This window comes from Melospiza melodia, chromosome 6 (assembly GCF_035770615.1).
Source record: "Melospiza melodia melodia isolate bMelMel2 chromosome 6, bMelMel2.pri, whole genome shotgun sequence".
NCBI lineage: Eukaryota > Metazoa > Chordata > Aves > Passeriformes > Passerellidae > Melospiza > Melospiza melodia.
In genome coordinates, this window is record NC_086199.1 from 50237126 (window position 1) to 50259806 (window position 22681).

The 22681-nt window shown below is 40.4% G+C and overlaps 1 protein-coding gene across 3 annotated transcripts in view; it reads left to right on the forward strand.

Annotated features, from left to right (window-relative positions):
* LOC134420417 (synaptotagmin-9) overlaps window positions 1-21189 on the forward strand; it is a 68859-nt gene extending 47670 nt beyond the window's left edge. The window contains exons 4-8 of one of the 3 annotated variants that reach the window (XM_063160572.1): window positions 13203-13323; window positions 14350-14521; window positions 15113-15242; window positions 15810-15966; window positions 16955-21189. In XM_063160572.1, the coding sequence (XP_063016642.1) occupies window positions 13203-13323; window positions 14350-14521; window positions 15113-15242; window positions 15810-15917 (531 nt within the window). In that variant the 3' untranslated portion in view covers window positions 15918-15966; window positions 16955-21189. Of the gene's footprint in view, window positions 1-13202; window positions 13324-14349; window positions 14522-15112; window positions 15249-15809; window positions 15967-16954 lie in introns of those variants that run through there. The other 2 variants (XM_063160573.1, XM_063160575.1) reach the window with 2 other exon arrangements.
* The last annotated feature ends 1492 nt before the right edge of the window (window positions 21190-22681 follow it).

The following is a 22681-nucleotide window of genomic DNA, read 5'->3' on the forward strand; positions in this document are numbered from 1 at the left end:
ACCAGCTCTAAGTCTGGGCGGCTCACCACACTCATCTCATAATTCTGTGGAGAATAGCAGAACAAGCTGCAGAAAACATTAATTTTCCTCTCTAGGTGTGTTTCACATGTAGCATGTGTAAGGTAAAACAAGTTGGAAGAAAAATGTGCCAGAAGGAGAGGGTTCTGTCGACTCATCTTTGTGGACCTAAAGCACTAAAGCACTTCTATATTTAGTGCTCTCTTTATCTCACATCTTACACTGTGCATTCTTTGGGAGAAAAAACGTGCTCACTGAGGTGGCCCTAAAATTGCCTCCAGTGCACATCTAAATATAATGGGGAGGCAGGAACACATGTGATAGAGAAGAAGTGCTACAGAAAAAGAGCTGTTATCACAGTCTGCACAATCACATCTTCCCCTGCTCACGCTGCAGACACCTGGATGGATAGTACACTCGATTTCAGAGTCTGCATTTTCTAAAATGGATTCCTGTCTTCTCTCTTCACCTTCCTTCAGGTTCCTCAGCCTTTTATTTCACTTTAAAGCTCTTTTTTTTTTTTTTTCAGCACACTGCTGGGTTGGTAAACTCCTTAGCAGCTTCATTATTTAAATATTCTGTTTATTTGTAAGGCAGGGGGATGATACACATCAACAGCATAAATTCTCTATGACCAGATCCATATATCTTAATGTGTGTCAATTTGTGTCCTAATGACAATGGCCCAGAGCTGTCCTCTGTAGAAAAGCAGGATTTGCATGAGCTTCTGGGCAGAACCAGCTGTGAGGGGACCAAGAGGCAGTGAGATGTTCCTGGTACTGCCTGAGGGAAGTGGATCACCATGGGTTCCATGGCATTGGTTTGGGAGGTGAGGCAGGGTTGGATACCCACATAATCTCAGCAGGACGTGCACTCTGCAGGTTTTGCAGACTGGTATGAAATCGTCTGTAGCACCTCTAGGAGGAAACAGAAGAGCATTCTCTCCCATGATCCCTCCCCATGCCTCAAAAAACCATCACCAAAACCCCAGCATCTCTCCTGATACAAATGTGTAATTGACTTTTTAACATGGTTTGAGAAGCAAAGGGTGAAAACTGTCGTCTTGTCCACACTTCTGGAATGATGCCGTCTGGTCATCATTAATTTTCTTGTCATCCTTTTTCTTCCTCCCACTACTGCTTTAATTCCTTTTGTATTTGGAAACCAGAGAGATTCTACGTTATGAAATGAGATAATTTCGCAGTATTGAAGCTGTAGGAGTTTCATCCATATTGACATATTTAAAAACTGGGTTTTATAGGATTAAAGTCCATGATTCTATCCTTCCATTTCAGTTGCAGTTAAGATGGAATTTCTGTGCAAGGACACTCAAAGCACTACAGCTGCACGCCTTTGCCCCCATCCATTAGTAGAATATTGCCAGCAGTGAAGTATTCTCTTTACCTTGGCTGCTTCACCTTGAAATTTGCAGATATTTTCTTTTCTATATTACCCATATAAAGAAGTAAATGAAACTTCTATGGAAATTGTTTTCTCTGTCTTTAAAAGTGGGCAATTTTATGTAGGAGTGTCACTAGTACAATGCATGTTGTGAAATTTAGTTGTGCATTTGTTCCAATGGAATGCTCTCAGAGTTGGTTTTGAGTCACAATGATCCCTTTTCACCTTTTCTCAGGTGGAGGAAGCTTTCTGTGGATGGTACATTGGAGTCTGGCACTAAATAACACTGTTATTTAGGTTACTGTTACACAGGTGACAGATCAGAAAATGTATTTTATTTTTTATTTTTCTTAGTACTTAATGGCACCACTTAATAGCAAGGAAGTTGAAGGTAACAGAATTTCAGCATCAGAAATGAAGTTGCTTATGGGCAGCAAAAACAACTTCTTCATGTGAAGTATCCTCACTGTTGCCTGACCCGAGGGCATGCATGGCACAACGTGACAAAATTGTCTCCAGAGAAACAAAACACATGGAGAAATTTCAGCAGAAAGACACTTGATTATTGGCTTTAGAATCACAGGATGCCTAAACTTTTAATAGCAGTGAAGAAAATCCCTTTGTAAATCATAGGGAATAAAAAGTAGGAGAAATAGATTCATAAGCTGATGCTGCTTTCCCCACCTGCTAAATTGGCACTGAACTTAAAAGGAGCTATTCACAGAAAATATTGCTTTTGTAAAGTCCAACTTAGATAATAACATTTGTATTACCTTTTTAGTGGGATGAGAAGTCAAAAGGGATCAGAGAGACGGAGAAAAGGTGCACCAGGGGTTTCATTGAATGTGGATTTGATATCCTGATAGCACAGAATTGTTTAGGTTGGAAAAGACCCTGCAGATCAGGTAGTCCAACCATTAACCCAGCAGTGCCAAGGCCACCACTAATCCCTGTCTCTGAGTGCCACATCTCTGTGTCTTCTAAATCCTTCCCACCACTTTCCTGGGCAGCCTGTTCCACTCGGCAGAATTTTTAAATGATCAAACAGGGTTTGGATTAATGGCACTAAAGTTATTTTTGTGATCTGTGAAGGGAGCACAGTGTATCCAAGGGGATCAGGATGCAAGTGCTGCTTTGCTGCCTGTTTGCAGGGAGCAAGGCACATGTGCCTCTCCAGCTTCTGCATTCTTTGCACTGGCCACCACATCTTCCTCCCTGAAATCACACCTGGAGTGGAATTCCACTGCAGATGGAAAAAATCTATCAAGAGACATCTGATTAAATAAAAAAATTAAACATATCTCAGAGAAAATGTCTAGAATGGCAGGCTACTGCAGCATAGAGTTTGACATTGACTTTCTGTTTTTCAAGCACGATGCTATTTGGACTACTCTCTTTTTATGTATCGATTTCTGGAAAATTGTAGAGAAAACTTAGACTAATAGTAGATTTGGATTTGTGAAAATGGCCTTTCCTTATTACCCATTTTGTGAACTCAGTTTGCTAAGCCTGAGGAGCCAAGTCAGTACAGAACACCTAATGTGAGTGTAATGACCATGTGTACATCCACAACACATTACAGGTTCTTCTGCAGACTGAAAAGAACTTTTTTTCCCCTGATACTGTGACATTCTCCATCTTTTTGCAGCATTACCCAGGTACTTTGTTTCTCTCCTCAGAGTGATGTGCTCAGAATACATGATGTAACAGACAGCTGCTTTGCACAACACAAAATGCCTGCACTCAGAATGAAATTCACATTTTAGTGGAGCTGTAAGTTCACGTGCAGCCATTGTAACTCAAGGTGGAGTGAAAGGCCAATCCATTCATTTGCATACAGATCTAGTTTAAATTGACATTTTCATTTTAAAACACTAGAGGGAAAAAAATTAACAGGCAAGACATTTTGGATTAAAACATTTTGATTAGTTAACTTCCTTTTAAAATCAGCTTCCTCCCTTGCAATTTTTCCTGGATGTATTTGAAATTTTCATTATTAGTGGTATATGGAGATAATTGAACATATCTTTCAACTTATGTCAGAATGGAAGCAAAGGGTAACTGGCAAATAATTCGTGGTAGAAATAATTTTATGCATTAGAATGGATTTGCTGCTTCATTTTCTTCAAGCTCATGTTTGCCTAGAGATACTGAACACTTAACACATAATTTAGCCTCTCCTTCACACAGCAAACCAGCCTTCAGCCTTGAAACTATGGGGGGGTTATTTTCTCATCTCTTTCCATCTCTGTGATGTTCACTAGAAGTTTTCTTTTTTAATCTGCAAGGTTGTCCCCCCCAGGTTAAACTGGTTTAAGGTAGCGCATACTACAATGCCATTAACCTCTGCTTCACTTTAGTCATTTCAGTCTCACTCTTTCACAAAAAATAGAGTTCTAATCTAAATCACTAACAGCCTGTGGAAAAATTACTGGGTTTCACATGACAGATGCTGATAGACATTCATAAAAACTTTTGTCCTTAATTTAGGCAATGGATGCTTCAGGACAAATCCAGTCAGTGTCCCAGTTTTCCAGATTGCAGCGTTCCACTGGTTTGTGACACTGTCCTGTGTGGAACATTCCCTGTCTGCCTGACCTACCTGTCCTTCCATATCCACCACCTTCACCTGACGCCAACACTCTTATTTTTCCCCGTGGAAGCTCCCTCCTCATTTCCTTTAGAGAAAGCACATGCCCTCCAAACACATTTCCCTGTCTAGGGCAATTTGCACTTCATTGCTATTCCCAAGCTTGTCAACATTTCTGGAGCAGCCACTGCCTTCCCTGCGGAACGAAAGGTCTGACTCAGCTCTGTGCCAGAGCTCCAGGAGTGGGAAACCAAACCCACCCCCAGGAGGCTCTGGAGGTGTCGTTCCAAAGGTGTGAGCACCGACGAGGTGGGGATGCCTCGAGGTGGGAGAAGAGGAGAAGCCAATTTCTCCACAGCACCTTGCTTGTGAACCCATGTCTCACAGGTTATGACATTTCTCATGCATTCCATCGTGAAGACACAGTTATTTCCTCTACTTTTCAAGCCTTCCCTGTCCTACACCCATCCATAAGCACACCCTGCCTCCCAGCACCAACCAAAATTATCCAAGGCAGCCTGGAGAAAAAGGGGCAGGGCAGAAATTTTTGTATGATTAAATCTATACTGAAATTTTCATTTTCCAGAAAGTGATAAGTCATAGAATAATTTTTAAAAAGGCAGTAACAGTTCAAGAAACTAACATAACTTTCAGAGGAATAGTTTAATTTGCAAGGAGAAACTTGCACTTCAATTAACTTTTCTCTCTGGCCAACAATGCCATCTAGCAAACCTTCAGAACCAATTCTATACTTTTTCCTTAATAACTGATGAGGGAGTTAAAAATTACTTCTATTAACTTTCTACAGAAGTTTCACTTTCAGAAGGCCTCATTTCTGCTTTTCCCATGAAATCAATTTCTGACACACACAAACTGGACAAGTACTGCAGCCTTTGCAGTCATGTCTCTGCTAATTCTCATTAGCTCAATTCAGACTATCTCTGCCATTCATCAATTTAGTTTGGAACAAATTAAGACATTATTTCTATCTCAATAGCTACAGGATAATTCATTAGATTCACTCTTAGGCCCAGATTCAGCAAACCACTGTAGTTGTTGTGAGCTGAAAATCTGCATAAAGGATTCAAAGGCAGTAATACATATAGGATTTAAGAACATTATATATGTATATATATTTATATCTAGGTTTATATATATGTTTAAGAACATATATATATTTATATGTTTAAGAACAGCTATGGGATAAAGTTTATCCCATGGAATGGAGGCTTTTATAGAAGGATCTTAATACAGAATAATTTACCAATGAAGTCTGAAATTACTCTAAGAACAAATATGTCCTGTAAATGCATCCCAAGGATGATATGCAGCTCACCAATTGGAAGGTTTCAGGTGATCACTGCCACCTTATTTTTAGGACATAAATTATGACAGCAGAGTTGTCTTATGTGGCCTGGATTAAAGAAAAGTAGTCATGACACAAGGATAATGGAATCAGGAGAGGAAACAACCCAAAAAAACCCCAAAACACAAACTCTAAAAATCCATATTAAAGATGTTCACACTCTGAAGACAGAGGATATGGTGCTGACTTTCTTTTTGATACTGTCTTTATAGAGAAGTTGCCAAAATGCTCAGGAAACTATGAGTGCAAAATCCAGAATTAATTACATCAAATTCTTCACCTTTCTGTAATTCCTTCACTGCAGTTAAAACAAGCTCCTGAATTGTTTGTTCATGTTCTTTCCCAATAAGTGAAATCAGACTTACCAAGCTCAAAAGGCTTCTTTGCTTATTTGCTTTCATTTTTTACGAAAAGCATAAAGAAAAGAAATAGAGACAATGAAATAAAATTTTTAAAAAATGAAATTACAGTGAGAAAATGGTACCCCTTGAAAATTAACTTAAAACATGAAATATAGCCTGACATTGATGTATTGAAAGAATAATTCTAAAAGATAGGCCATTCCCATTTTCCACTTACTTTACTTAATCACATCTCTGTAGATATGGATTGATTCAGGCATTAATAAATATCTCCTCTACTAGGGTTCATTTCTTTGATTTAAGATGTCATGAAAATAGAATTTTCCAGTCATATCTTTTCTATTCATCTCAAAATGTGTAATGAGAAGCAACTGGCACTCTTCTAGTCACAAGCAAATTCAATTAAAATCCAACATTTCAAAAGAGTTTTTATCAGTATATATTTCTCATAGATATAACTCAGAATGACTCTGATGAAATTATAAAAAAAGTAGAGCTAACTTCACAAATTCTTCATGTTAGATACTTTAGTTTTACTGTCAATCCCAAACAGATTATAGTCTATGGCATTTGTATAATATTTGTGTCCTGGCCATGTTCCTCAGCAGAATTAGTATCTTATCACTCAAATCTTATTCCAGGCTTCTCAACACAGATAAGTAATTTAATAAATGTATATCCCAAAAAGCAGATAACACTACTTAAAGCATATGTAAGTCATTTGAGCTTAACACATATACCCAGTGTACTTAACTCATCCTTGCCTTAGCTGAGTGAAACTCCTCTGAAATAAATCCTTGCAAAAGTGAAATCCCCTCATTAACAAATACTAGAATGATGTACAGTGAAACTTATCTTGCACTGGAACAGTATAATTCCCTTAATTCCAGGAAAGATTTGGAAGTAACTAGGAATATTTTTTTTATTGTTGTTTAAAATGCAACCAATGCTCCTCAGGTTGGGAGCCAGAAGAAAGAGAGACTTCAATAAAATAGTGGCAAACTGTCCTTTCTGTGCAATTCAAATGGTACCTTCTCATTCCATGCCACCTCTGCTCTGTTCCTGCTTTCCTGTGTCCTTTGCAGAGACATGTCCAGCTGCTGCAGGAGGCAGCATGCAGAGCTACCATGGAGCTGTGCAGCTCTGACACAGCAGCAGGAGTTTAGCAAATTCCCTAAAACCACTTCTGCCTCAAAAGCCTCTCCACAGAGTTACCAACTTAACAGGAAATAAGCAAGGGCATCAGTGCCTGCTAAGTGCTCCAGTTAATGTTAGCTTGGTGAGATGCATAAAAATACATGTGGGCACCTCACAGCCCATAATTAGTTTTGCAACATAGCAGAAAAGTGACAAAGTAGTGTCTGTCTTTTTATAGCTGGAGAAGGGAGGAACCTGGTATAATTGAGACATATGCTTTAATTAGAGTGGCACAGGCACTGCGTGGTGCAGGCCCATCACAGCTTCTCTGCTCCAGAAATACAAAACTCAAGTTGCCAAAGATATGAGCACAAACCTCATGAATGCCTAACTCGAGGACAGCAAATCTCCTTCCAGATCTGAGGCAGAGGCAAAATTATATAAATTGTCTTGTTTTCTTCCATCCCCTGCTGCCTGCTTTACATACCCATTTTCTGCACTCTAACGCATTTATGAGGAGGCAGAGGAGAGCTCTGATCCCAAATGTCATTCCCATTTGTCAGAATATCCCTAACAACCAGGTGGCTTGGAGGTTTCACTGGGGAGGTTTGATCCAGCCTGAGCTGCTTAATGCAGCCTCAGAGGCATCAAAGGTGAGGCCATTTCAGTCACCATCCTCTTTGAGGTTGCACATTGCCCTGTTTAATATGCTGAGTTATACTCACTGAGCAACAGCATGGAGCTGCTGACAGTACTGGGGAAGGATTTATCCTGCAGGCTAATCTCCAGCAAAATTGAATAGTTTTAAAAACTATAAATCATGTGTGATTATAGATTAAAAGCCTAATAATGTTACTATTAGAATTCAGCATTTTCAAAGGGGTAGTTTTACAGAGGGGAAAACCTGAAATGTTTTCTGGAAAAAGCAGGAACAATTTTCAGTAGAAACCACTGAAAATTGTTAAAAAATATGACTTCTGTAATGTATCAAGTATTTCCACCAGGAACAGAGCAAGAAGGAAGTCTGATATGAGAGGGGGGCATGTCTCCATGCTCCTAACAGCAATCTTACTTACCTGGTGGTTTAATGGATTATAGGATTCATCCTGTTTGCAGTTTTCAGGCAAACCTTGTGATTTACACCTCTGGTTTGAACTCTCCCAGGTAAGACTGGGACATTTTCAAGGAAGAATCTTCATGCTCTTGCTCCATGGAATAAAGAGCTGCAAGAACACGGCAAGGGCTCAGAGACAAATCCAGATGGGATTATCAGAGGCTCCCTGTAAGGCACAGCTCACAACATCAAGGCACTCCTGGGACCCAAGCCTGGAGCACTGCAAAAGCAAAGCTGATCCCAACCTTGTTTCACTTTTTTTAGAATACAGGAACAGGCAGAATACAGATTTAAAATAAAGGCTGTGTTTTCACCTCTGAGCCTGCGCAGGTTTTGAGGACAATGGGAGAGTGGTATGTTTGTTAGAGATATTTATTTAGCTATGCTTCCTGCTGAATGGGACCAAAGGAAAAATAATATAGAGCATGTACATATAAGTAAAATAGCATTTCAATTTCATTATCTTATGATTATTTTCTTTTGAGTTGACTAGCCTTTAGGTCTGGTTATATTGGGGCTGTCACAGTTGCACTGTAACATGCCCATTATGGTATTTCGACCACACTGAATGAGGTTAGGCACAAATTTGGAAAGTACAACGTGCATGACTTGATAACCTATACTATTTATGAAATCTCCTCATAAGCAGGAATTCCAAAATGCCTCTGGCAGTGTAATGCCTGTAGTGCCACGTTTTGTGGAGCGTACACAGTAATGCCTAAGCACTCAATTCAAACAGGAACTAATCCTTGCAGAAGATCCTGCCCTCTATCCTTGTTAATTCTGTTCCTCAAAGTGATTCCTTGCTAATACAGCACACCTTTAGTGACAATCCGTGGCTTAAGCTGTGTAGCTCAGTGATTCTAAACTTGTGAAGATGTGCACTAATCCTCTCGGTGCTCTGACACGTTGGCTTTGGTTCTGTTAGCTGAATTTGCAGGGAAGACCTGTGTGTGCTGGGTGTGAGGGTGATGCCTGTGACAAGGCATGGTGCCTGCATCCCCCCAGAGAGATGAACACACACCTGCAGATTCTGGGGGGCTCTGGCAATGAAGCAGCAGCCTGAAGACCTGGGATTGCAGGCAATATTAAAAGTGGCTGACGTGTCCACAGCAGCTCAAAGCTACACAGCCATGAGCCAGGGTGCTACAGAGCCATATTTGCGGTTTGCAGAACGATTGCAAGATGCATTAGAAAGACAAATAGTAAATAAAGAAGCCAAAGAACAAACAATACATCAATCAGCCAGAGATAATGCTAAGGAAGAGCAGTCAGCTTTCTCATGTCGGCTCGAGTCAGGATTCTGTTTTTAGGCCTTTGGCTGCTGTTTCACCACCACAGGGGGCAGACAAAGTTTGTGGGGCTCTCTGAAGAACATTCCCTCGTTAAACCTTTCTAAATGAACCTTGAGGACCCATTGTTTGTAACAATTTTCAATGTTGCCCTTTGGTTAGAGAAAACAGGGAGGAGTAGCCAGGGCAAAGGGCAAGGCTCTCTCTGTCATAAAAATCCTTTCCAAACTTTAGAAAACCTTTACAAATAGCCAGTATGATGGAGTAGTCATTAATTCCCTACACTTTGAAATGAAAGTATGAGAAGATAAGGCCTCTTTTTCAGACTGACAGAAGGATTTACATGGCAAAAGGTGTCTCTTCCCTGCTGCTGCCTGCAGGCTGCCCTTCAGTCACATTCTCGGGCATTGACTTGTGAACAGACCCTCTCACAATCATCTGTGACCAATTGCTGCAACACCTACAACTTGTACAACTGGAAAAGGCTAAAGAAATCACAGGCTCTGTTTCCAGTATAACTCTGTTCTTTTCCCATGTAATGTCCAGTGCAGTTTTTCAAGAAGCATTAATAAAGAACTATTATATATATTATATATATATCACACATTTATATATTATATATTATATATTATATATTATATATTATATATTATATATTATATATTATACAGTATATACTATATTACATATTGTATATTACATATTACATATTACATATCGTATATCGTATATTATATATATCACAGCATTTGCTAAAAACCCATCACCGTGCAGGTGACAATTATTTTTCAGTTGTAAGGCAAAGCTTTTGGGTAAGTATATTATGGCCTAATTCCTAATACTACATTCAACACATGTGATCCATTCTTTTCCTAAGCAGTTCATTTGTGCAGTTATGTTTACAGGGTATGACTCTTCAGGTTGTTCTGTGCAGGGATGGGAATGGGACTCTGTGATCCTCGTGGGTCCCTTCCAGATCAGGACATTCTATGATACTCTGATTTTCCTTGGCATCTGAATTCAATTCCTAAAACCAATGTATAATAATTCATTTACCTATAAACTCCTTGATAAAAAATGGATAAATTTTTTAAAATGTTCATTAAGGATGATCAAGTTGGAGTGGAAACTTCTGTATTTGGTAGAGGCAGTAAATTCACAGTACTCACAGAATGAATTCCTAGTCACCACGTGGAGCACTGGAGTTGAATATGGAGTATTCAATATGGAATATGTCTCTGGATTTTGTATTCAGACACACAAAACATATCTGCATCAAGTAATAATATACTGAGTGTCTAACATAATGTAGTACAAAATATATAAGAAGGATATTCTGCACTACAGATATAAAATACATATATATCTATTTCAGTGGTGCATAGGTCAGTTGTTGTTTATTGAAGTACTTGCATGATTACCTAAAATCCAAAATACTGTGTCAGTGCATTCTGAAACATTTGAAGTCAAACCTACCCCTATCCGATACAGATGAACTGCAAAGTGCTACAAAATAAATTACAAAAAAGTTATGTAAAATCCTCAATCAGTAGCTGTCCATATTTATGCATATAAATATGCCACAGCTGACAGTATTGAAGTATGCCAAAATACACAGTTAAAACAACAGATGTTTGATGGGCTCCTTTGTGGTCAGAGAAAACCTGACTGATTCTATCTTCTAAAGGGCAGTGACCAATTCAGGAAAAACAACCTATCAATATTTGCAAGAGTGACAAATTCCCAAAAGACAGCTTCAGTCAGTAATATCTTTAAATGGCTTTTGAAATTCTGGTCCCCTAAAGTTGCAGCACAAGAGAGAATTTCACAGCTACAAATCTCAGCCCCTCAGAGCTGGGGAAGTACATTTCCACGTTGGAAGTTGCTCTCACACTGGGAAGGACAAGTGAAAACTTTGCTTCCTGTTTTCCTGGTTATAGGTACCAAGCTCCAGCTGATCACTGGGAAAACCTCAGAGGTCAGTTATTTTCCTGCAATGATAAGGGCAGGTGTTAGCCAAGAGAAATTTCTGCTGGATGTGCTGACACCTCTTTAACCTGTAGGACTTCTCACAGCATCCCAAGCAGCTTTGATCCTCCCACCAAGTGAGTCTGTGGCACAATTTGTTGCAGCAGGTTTGCTTCCAAGTGGGAGCTATCAAGAGGCACTAAACAGCCTGAGTCATAGCAGCCACCTCGATATTGTCCCAGCCTTTATTAACTTTTCAGCCACCCTGAAACACTGATCTTCAGAATGGAAAAGGTGATAAGGTTAAAAGCTGGTTATTCCTGACAAATGGCCCATAATATCAGCCTTTTCCTTCTTTGGCTGCATCTCTTAAATAACAGCACAAGGAAAGGACTCACTTTTGAGTGACTGTCCCTGTTGGGTTTTTAATTTGAATGAGCTGTGAGCTAAAGCAAAGGTGCCTCTCTTGAGCAAGGGGTTGGACACTGAGCAGAATTCCCTTCTGACACAACATTTTTCTACAGCTGTGTGCCAGCAGTGCTTTCTGTTCTGCTTGTGTCCCCTGCTAACTCCTGGAGTGACACAAAGGGACTACACAGGCTCTGGGCAGCAACTGCCTCAGACACAAACCCGTGCTAGGGCCTCCTTCCAGGTATTTTTATTTCCTTCTGTGTCACCCACCACCCTTCAGCTTTTGGTGACTGAAAGAAAGAACCAGCTTGGGAAAGATGAGAAGCTATTGCACAAAGCTAAGTAAGCAAGATAAACATACCCCACAACAGCTGCATTTCCCTTCCCTAGAAAACCTGGAATGTGGCTTTGATATTGCTAATTTCAAGGATCAGGTAATTTATTTTTTTTTTCAGTCAAGAATGAAATATTAAGCTACAGGAAGCAGGTCTGTGAAAGTGTGAAATGGCTGCTCAGTCAAAAAAATGCAAATCAAATAAAAGAAATCATTTAATACAATCCTTCCTTTGATATTTTCTTAATGAAAGAGCTGGATTTCCCTCTTAAAAAATAGTGATGCTTTGTAACTGCAAACAGGGTTTGTAAATTTTCTAGCATTTTTCTGGAGCCCTGATGCCATCAACAGAGGAAAGGGTTGCAAATTATTCTATCAATGAAACAGAAGTATAAATCTTAAGGAAGCTTGTCTGTGTGAGGCACAGGATTTTGTCTTTGTTAGTATTGTAATTATTATGATCAAAAATTAATAATAACCCTTACTCTTCTTCTGGTGGAGACTGTCCCATTGCCATAGACACTTCAGTCCTGTCACACCAGAGTTCATGCAAACTTAAGAGTTGGAAGAAGCTTTGTCCTGCCCAAACTATGGGGGTTTTTTGTTGGAGAATTTTGCTCAGAAATGGCTTAAAAGGCAGCTGTGAGGAGCAAATTCTCACAGCCTGTTTCTGTAAACAGCTAAGTTCTCAAGCCTGCTTCAATAACATGGAGTCCTTGAGAACTTAGCTGTTTACAAAAACAGGCTGTGAGAATTTGCTCCTCACAGCTGCCTTTTAAGCCATTTCTGAGCAAAATTCTCCAACATTTTTTTCTGTGACTCTCTCTGTGGGTTTCATCCTGCAGACCAGAGAGAAAGGCACAGACATTTGTGGCTGCTTGTCAGTGAAACAGGCAAATCACTAAAATACATAAAATAGAACAAAGGTTTTCCAGTCCCTCCCAGGGTACCTCATCATTTAAATGTGTGTCATCTCCAAGGACTGAGTGCTAGAAACTATAACCTCATTTACCCTGGAGAACTTTGGTAGTGCAGCAACAGAGTGACTTGAATTTTGTATGCACATGGATGGCTGTTTTTTTCAGATACGTTTCAGAATGAGAATTCAGCTTTTAATGCAGATCTCCAAAGGTATATTTTTATCTTTAAATCCTGCTAGGAGCAGAAAAATTATTATTGCTTCACATTATCTTTCTTTTCTTGGAACAGGATAACGTGGATCTTGGTGACCTTATGTTTTCGCTCTGCTACCTTCCAACAGCTGGTAGACTAACTATTACAATAATAAAGGCAAGAAATCTAAAGGCAATGGATATCACAGGAGCATCAGGTAGGAATGAATTAAATGCTCAGTGTGGATTTCTGTCCCGTTTCCCTCCGAAGACACAGAATTCAACACTGTCAGATCCCAGAATGGTCTTTGAGAGGGGGGTGATTTTACTGTGAGCTCTACTTGAGTACAGAAGTTGATGAGAAATAAATAACACATTTTAGTTCTCTTAGATCCAAGCAACAGTTTAAAACAAGTTTATCACTCATAAAGAGTGCAAGATTGTAATTTCCAATGCCACTGTAATTCAGAGTAAAACAAGCTGGCCGAAATGCATTCCCAACACTGGGCATTTGTTTGTGCAGCAGACAGTTACAGCTATGACACAGACTGGCCCTCTCTGACAGTCCCCAAGAGCCACTGAGCCAGTTCTGCTGTTGCTACCATATGGAGAAAGAGGTGATCATCCCAAAATCCTTTCAGCAACCCTTTCAAAAGCCCACAAAAAAAAGTATAAACATAAATAAGATTTCATAAATTACTTTTAAATACTAGCAGGGAATTGTAGAGTTCAGAAAGGAGCTACAAAGAAATATCTTTCTTTTCTGATACATTCAGGAGTTTAAAAATAATTATAATTCTCTTGAGAAATATAAGTCACTAATTGTTGCACTCTGAATTGTATTTAACCATACATCAGTAAATCCCATTGTGAAAAACATTGTCATCATCTGTCTGTCCTACAAATCTAACAAGTAATTAGGCTGCTATAAATAGGCTGATACACAGGCTGTTGTATAAAATAGTCATGTATAAGATGCTTCAGTGGATATCTTAATACCCTTTGAGAAGTTGGTACACAACAAGGAGCTTCTTGATCCTAGAAAGTTCATTATGAGCAGTCAACCAGGTAAAGCTTTCAAAGCTGCACTGCCTCCCGTGCATTCCATGCTGACAGAGAAGCTCCAATCCCAGTCAGGTCCAGGAGATTAATCCTTCAAGCAGGTATGGACACACAACAAGTCTCCCTTCACTTTCCATTTGTATTTGTCAAAAAAATCAACATTGTTCTTATGACCCACACAGATCCCTACGTGAAGGTTTCTTTAATGTGTGAAGGAAGGCGGCTAAAGAAAAGGAAAACTTCCACCAAGAGGAACACCCTAAATCCCGTTTACAATGAAGCCATAGTCTTTGACGTCCCTCCAGAAAACATTGACCAAATTAACTTGTCGATAGCTGTTATGGATTATGACCGGTGAGATGCCTGTAGCTGTCAAATATTGGCTGATAGAATCTTGCACGCTGGATTTGCACCCAGAAAGAAAGTGGGGTTTTTTCCCTAAAAGTGGGGAATTAATGTCAGGTTGAGCTTGGTAGAAGTCTCCAAATTTTTTTGTTTTGCCAGGCAGAACTCCCTTACTAAATTTTAAAACATAGATTTGCATCCATAACTGACATCAGTAAGCTGCAGATGTGTTTGGCAGAACTGAAGTAACTGGGCATTTAAGCACTGATATTCAGTTTGTACATATATGCTAAGCCTTTACATACACACACTCCATTTATAAAGTCGTGTCTTAGAGCCTGTTTGCCTTTGCAGCTAATTACAGAACACAGGCAAAGAACCTTTTGTGTGCTACAAGGGGGGAAATATTTCAATATTTCAAATTGTTCTGAGCAGTGGGAAGTGCAAAGAGCAAGCCTACATATTTCCTAGTGCTTTGTGTTCTCCGGGCAAGAATTAATCCTAAAACCCCCACGGTTAACGTTTCTGAATGAAATATGCAACTTGTGTGGTTCCAAAGGTAAAATTTTAAGAAAAAAATATTATGGACCATTTTCACAGTGTAGGTCACAATGAGGTCATTGGAGTTTGTCAAGTAGGCAACGACGCAGAGAGTCTAGGTCGCGACCACTGGAACGAAATGCTCTCGTACCCTCGGAAGCCCATCGCTCACTGGCATCCTCTTGTGGAGGTAAGGCTCTCATTTATTGCTTCCCCCTTGCAGTGATCAGAAATGTTCTCCCACACGGCTTTAGAAGTTGGATAAAATTTTATGAGCAAACCCAAGATCTGCGTGCACGAGGTGAATGCTAGAAAAGGGTTTGGAAATGTTTTAAAGTTGAAATGTGACACGCAGGTTAAGTCTGCTCCTTTCAATTTTAGGGAGACAGAAGGTAATTGTTGTCTGTAATATGCAGATATGAAAACACCAAACATTATACACTCGATTGAGGGTTTGGTTTTGCTTTTGAATTAAGATCTTGGGTAACTTTCACCGTTAATTGATGTAAAGAAATGGATCTTGTTTACAGAGCAATCAAGACTTATTTTTTTTATATACAACAACCTAATTTGACTTCTTTTCTTGTAACAATATATCATCCATGGCACTAGCACATCTCAAAGGATGCCTAACTGCAGTGAGAAAAATATGTTTAAGTGTCTTTGGAGATCTGAGGCGCTCATAAGAATCAGAAAAGCTTTTCAAGGTTCCTATGGCTTTTTTTTTGTTTTGTTTTGTTTTGTTTTTTGTCTTTAGGGCCCTATTCAGCAGGAATGTTATGCAGGTCTTCTGCGCTTGGATGGCTGCCGAAGAGGCTTCCTCACCCTTTTAACCTATTCAGCAGAAATTTGGCATTCCTGTTGAACTCTTTCTTAGCCATATCCTCAGGGGCTATTCCACAGAGTCCAGTGGGGTAAAGATGTCCTTTTAATCCCTCTGTCTAATCCTCTCCCCAATACAGGGAACACTAATCCTGAGTCATGAGACACAGAAATTCATCAAAGATCGAACTAAATTGCTTCCTAAAGTTACCATGACTTGCTCCCATTGTTGCTCTCACTGGCTGAGTCAGGCAGTGCTCCCAGTCAAAGGGAAGTGTCTTGTTTATGAACAGCCCCAGAGCTATACTCAATGTTGAAAGACAGGAAAGAGCACAGAGCCCTTATGAAGCCAGGAGTGATGCTGTGGGCACTAATACTTGGAGGCAGGCAGTTCACAGCCCCTCTGAGCTTCCTTCCTGCACCAGAGTGCAGCTGTGCTACCACAGTGCCACTGGAGATTTCCCTGCTTGGTTCTGAGCACTGGCCATAGGCAGTTCCAGAAAAGACTGCCAGGCATTATGAAGATGCTGCAAGCTGGGAATAATCCCACAGTTTTGTCCTGTGTCCATAGGGAATTGTGTTTCCTGGTGCCACAGCAGCACAGGCTGAGCAGGGAGTGCCCATGGCAGGAGGAAGGCTCCATGCCTTCTGAGCACAGCTGCTGCCAGCAGTGGGGCAGCTCTGCCCAGGTGTTTGTGCCCCCAGTGACAGGGTAGATGCTGGCTGAAGTGCCACGCTTGAAATGCTGACCTGGGCATTTGGGAGCTCTCTGCTGCAGGCAAGTGTTGGCAGGAACGTCCTGACAGGGCACACGAGGTGTGGTGTAAGGGTTACTGTCGCCCAGAGCACAACAAGTGTCTCTTAGCAGAAGTTGTCTACATCCTTATATCCAACCTGTCTTCCCTCTTTGATAAATTTCATTGCAGCCAGAGCCCACAATTAGGTTTTGACAGCTCTTCCCTTTTCACAGGCATCCTGTTCTTTTCATACATGCCTGGCTAACTTCTTTAGATTTCATTGCTGTGGATTGCTTTTCATGTCACTGAAAGCTGAACAGAGACATTTTTTTTTCCTTCCCAGGAATCAAGTGGGGGAGGGTGTCCAGCGCATCCAGGCTGTGCAGAGAAATATATACACAGCATATCATTTTGGTTCCTGAATCAGGATTAGACTCAGCGAGAGCTTCTGGAACCTCTGTGGCCACAGCCGTAGGACCCTGAATATTTGCTGAATAGGACCCTCAGTCTTCTACTGTGTGAAGAGCTATTGGTTTCAAATAGCGTGATGTTATCCACTTGTAGCATTAATTTTCCAGCTGACACTACTGCTACTGATAGATTATTTGTATGGTCGTAAGCATTACCCAAATTGGAGTCATCATTTCTGTTCAGTAGAATAACTCAGGTTTACAAGCAAAATGATAGCAATGTAAACCAACAAATATGGGAAGCAGCAACAGATATTGTCCTTGTACTTGCAAAAAAGGTGCAGTATTGTGAATGATTAGCTTTCTTAGTATTTTTTTTTTCAAGAATGATTGCCATCAGATACTTATTTTTTGATGACAAGTTGCGTCCTCAGTCTCAGCTGGTGCCTCCTTTCACCTGACGTGAAAACAAATTAATATGGTTCCTTGCAGAAATCCTTCAAATCTGAAAAACTGTAAAAAAAGTTCTGCTGGGTGAGAACAAGATGCATATGGTATTTGTAATGACAGCATGTTCTTTGAGGGAGGAGATAACCATCTGTATAACATGGAGGTTGTTAGTCCTCAACCTTTGTGGATGATTTTCCAGTCAACGTTTCTGAGTCGTGTCCACGGCACTGCAGACTGTTGGAAGTGTGTCCCAGGTGGCAATGCTGGATCATACAAACACACACACACACCCCCATGTCGTCTGAAAATGCTGTTCCAAATATATAGTGCCTGTGAAGACTTCCTTTATTATTTGTGGTAGAGTTAGCAGGGCTGTTTTACATGATGGCATATTGTAAATTCTGACAAATTCTGACCATTAAAAGAAAATGAATCAAAGCACTGCATTTTGTCACGTAATGAAATTTGTACCCCGAAGCAGGAGACCCTGGAATAAATTTTTCACCACTCATTCAGCCATGCATGGAGTTCTCTCATCCTCCAGTGTCTTCTGCAGAGAACTTGACTCACATCTTTACATGGGAATTTTTTTGTTTAAAAGATGCAAATGCAAAATATGGATGTTTTATACAATACAGCTGTCTGCTGTGTACTTACAGAGAGGGAGCCCTGGTCATTAGATAGAGTTCAGATAATTTTATGTGCACACACATTGCTTCACATCTTGTATGTGATCAGTGTTCACCAAGCATTTTGGACCTGCATCTCTGCTGACACAAATATGCATGCACAGATTTGAAGAAATATCTAACATTTTGGCCTCAAGTCTAAAAAATTAGTTTTATAACCTATCTATGAGGATCTTTCACAAAATCAGAATTACTTGTGGGTAAAGAATATCTTGGAACTTGCAGGAGATCTTGGATCTGCTGTAAATGTATGCTGCAGGTATAAATCAGCCAACGGCTCAAAGGGACATCAGCTGAAAAGTGGTATTATTATAATTGCCAGTGGTTTGCAGTTCTTCTGTTTTATTACAATGCTCAGTTTATTTAATGTATCAAAAGAATTATTTTGAACAGAGTTCTTCTAAAACACGGAAAGATATCTCTGTGACCGTGAGCATTTCAAGTGGAATCCAGCAGACTTCAAAGGCTTAGAGATGAGGAAAACCCCCTAAATTTATTGAATTCTCCTAATTTTTGCTCATGACTTGCAAACTGTTACTCAGGCTGTGGCATTACTATGTGCTTTTTACAAATACCTGCCTTATCATAGTAGTGCATCTATGGAGTGATAGAGATTTTATATATTTGGATACTTCACCTTTAAACTCAACCAGTGATATTCCCTAGACCCTAAATATTTTTCTGTTCTCGTTCTGGTTGGCCAGTAGACTGCTGCTATCTTTGGGCTGTATTACAATAATACCACAGCCTGGAAGGACTGGATAATTCTGCTACAAACTCAACTGCAAACCCAGGGAAAGCTATGGTCCCAATGCTGCTCAGTCTTTCTTCTCTGAGCTGTGATTCTCAGTGGTAATCACCAGTAGGCTCACAAGAATGGTTTCAAAGCTGAAACCCTCATTTATTTTCTTATTTGCTGTGAATGCATTATTACACTGTGTGACAAGTGTCGTAACTCTAAAATAGAAAAGAGAATCGCTTAGAAATGCATCTCAGCAAGATTTTAATCCCATTTTGCTTTTTAACAACCTGCTATTAAATTGTTACCTCTAGTTTTCCATAAGAAGCCTCCGTGTCAGGTGCTGTTCTGTGACAAAGCAGTGAGTGGCAATGGGAAAACCTTCAGAGTTACTAACAGTGAGGCCGAGTGCCATGGACAGTGCCCTGATATTCCCATGACAAAACACTCACAGCACAACTCCTCTGCAGCTGAGTGCACACATATCTCTTTATCTGCTTCCACTGAAATCACAAGACATTAAAAGCATTGCTGTTTTCTTCGTTTTGCTTTTCCCTGCAAAAAGCCCTGGCGGTGGATAAGCAAACATTCATCTCAGTCTGGGGAAGCAGGGACTACCAGAACAGAAAAACAATATGTAGCATAAAAAGCCCAGTGTTAAAATTGTTCTCACCAGCCATTGCATGGCTCAGTTTTCCATGCCAGCAGATCCATAAAACACAAAAGCAGCACATGTGAGACAGTTGTTACATTGAGGTACAATTCAATTGCTCATAGGGGAACTCCTGGATCAATACAAAATGAAACAACAGCAAAGGACAATGCAAAAGAATGAAAAAAATGTCCACCCTTCTTGGCTTGAGGGGATGGTTGCTGAGGGGGCTTTTGGGTTGTTTTTATTCTTTGGTTTGGTTTGATTTGGTTTAGTTTGGTTTCGTTCACGTGTTTTAAACACCAAGCATGGTATGTAGCTATATTAACATGAGCACCCAAAGGCAGGGACACAAGAGATATATTGATTTACATGCTTATCACCTAGCAACATTCCAGCACTGAGGGGATGTGTCTGCAACTGAAATAAAAAATAGCTGAAAACTCGTTTGGTTTAAAAGTAACAAACAATAAACGGGGACCAGGAAATTCAGTTGAAAAATCTGTTTGACCCAGCTAGAAATCCATCAGAAATGACTTTGTTGTTAATACATTTTGTTTGAACAGAAGGAAGTGATAAAAGCCGATCAGGTGACTCCATCTGAAGTGTCATTGATGAAATGCTTTTTTCCCCTTAGAACAGTGCATTGCCAAACGATTGCATCTCAGTATCGAGAGAGAAAACAATGGATCTCTTATCTAGTAGGGGGGGAAAAAAATCATATAGTGAAAGTAATCCACAACACTGTAGAATTTAACAGGAGCCCCCTGTGCTGCAGAAAAGGGCAGCAGGACAGACTTGGTGACCTTGAACCTTGCTGCAATTAGTGCCAACACGATTGAAGGTGACAGCGTGGCAGCGCGTGCGCCAGGTGCCAGCTGCATTCCAAGAATGGCTAGCTCCAAGAGCTGCGTTCACAGCTCCTTTCCAACACAGTGGGTTGGGCAAGGAACCCCAGCTGGGAGTTCTGCAGGGCCCTGCAGTTCCCTGGCAGCACATCCATCTCCAGGGCCCTGCAGTTCCCTGGCAGCGCATCCGTCTCCTTGGAGCGCGGCAGTGGCGCTGCCCACCGCGGAAAGCGTCGCCCGCGGAGCGAGGGGGAAGGTGACAGGAGGACTTGCAAACATCTGGGCTCTTCATTGGCTCCTTTGTTTTGTCTGGGCTCTTTAGTTCCTCCTCCTCCTCCTTTCTGCTCAAACGTAGACATTGTAAAGCTGAGGTGTTTTACTCGGTTGCATGCTGGCCAGCTGCCGTCCTCGATGCCCGTCGCGAAGGTGTGTGAAGAGAGGTGTGTTGTTTTCTGGTATCCTTTTGGTTTCGGTAGCACATCAGCATTGTACTATACTTTATTATTTCTTGTTCAGTAAGTAGTCCTGGTATCTCTATGTTTCATGTCTAATTTTGGAGAGCAGGGCCATACCTGTATCGAGGCTCTCTCAATTAGTTGGGCATTTTGTTTGTTTAGTAGAAATAATGCATGATTCTTTTCGCGGTGATGGTTCGAGGGACAAAGAAATTCTTAATTTTGTAATATGTATTACAATCTTCTGAACACAAGTAAAAATGTACTGTGATTTATTTATATAAATCTAGTCTGAACAAATAAGTTTTGATCTTAATAAAAACTGTAAGAAATTGTGCAATTGTAATTTATTACTATTTTGTATTTAATAAATATTAAAGTTCAATTCATTATTCAGAAAGCCAGAAAACACTTTGGAAATGTTATTGCTCAGTTTTTCTCCGCAGATAACATGTTTTGATAAAGTACACGAGGCCAGAGAGAAAAAGCTTTTAATTTTACAGCACTCACACATAATTTAGGAGTTTGGATACTGAAACCTCATGTTTCATCTCATGTCCACAGTCATCATGGCAGAAAGATTACTTGACATGTCAGTGGTGAATCTCATCTGTGTTTCATATTAAGAAGAAAATCAAGAGGCTACAGAAGTGTTTCTATCAAGTGACATTGTGTTAAATTACCAAAATTAGTAATTAGCATGGCATGCTGGCAAAATTAGCAGTCCTCCTGTCAACACCTGACATATAGCTCCAGGAAATTCTGAGAGGTTCCCTGGCAGAGGCCAGAAACAAATGGAAAAGAGCAAAAATATATCTTGTATGACCACACAAACTGCACCCAAAAAGGTGGCACTCCTGTCCTTTTCCTTCTCTTTTACACCAACTGAACTTATACATCCATCAGCAAGAGCCCTACATGTCCATGACTTCTAATTGAGAACCTCTTTGTGCCTTTAGGGATCAGTTCAGTCTCTCCTCATTTGGCAGATCAGGCCTGCTTGCACACACCACATTAATAAAGGGCTGCTAAGACACAAAACAATATTCCATGCCACTACAAAGTTAATTTCATTCTGCTGTCTTCTAGGGAATATCTGATATCACAGAGGCATGGAAAAGAGATGAGAACAGGCCTGTAGTTTTGAACTTGGTACTGTCTTTAATAGTGGGAACACCTTTAGGCCCTGGGTGTATTGGAGACAGATGATTGGCAAGGGACACATCTATAGGCATTTTGGCAGTGAATGCAGTGTTAATTATCCCTCTCTGGCCCACATGTCACTATAAAATACACCTCAGCACAGGAGGTGTATGAACTTCAAAATAGTTTTAATGCCTTTCAGTAATACTGGTTTCTGCTGCTGTGTTAATAAGCAAGCAAAAGCCTCTTCCTCTGTCAAAACAGGCCCACACGTTTCTCCTTCTGAGACACTTTTCCAGCAGAATCATCCTTTAAGTCTTTATATGTAGCCCAGAGGCCTGAAAAGAAAAGGGGCAGTGGTTGCACCAGCCTGCTAATGCCTGCAAGCCAAAGTTTGGGAATCCTCCCTGGAGAAGCCTGATCAATAGCAAGGCATCCCACATAGCCATAAACCTGAGAAACTATTGCTGGCCAGGGGCTGTGTACAAATCACAAACAGGATGGGACTGCTGTGGAACGTGCCTTGAACTGTTTGATTTTCCAGCATCACTCTCATTTCATGGTTATGGCAATGGAAAGATGCCATCAGCTCACATCCCAGCCAGCAGACACAGAACTCAATGCTACAACTCGCTTTATAAGTTTTTTGCCCAATCACACAAAGCAAAAGCACATTGACAGTAG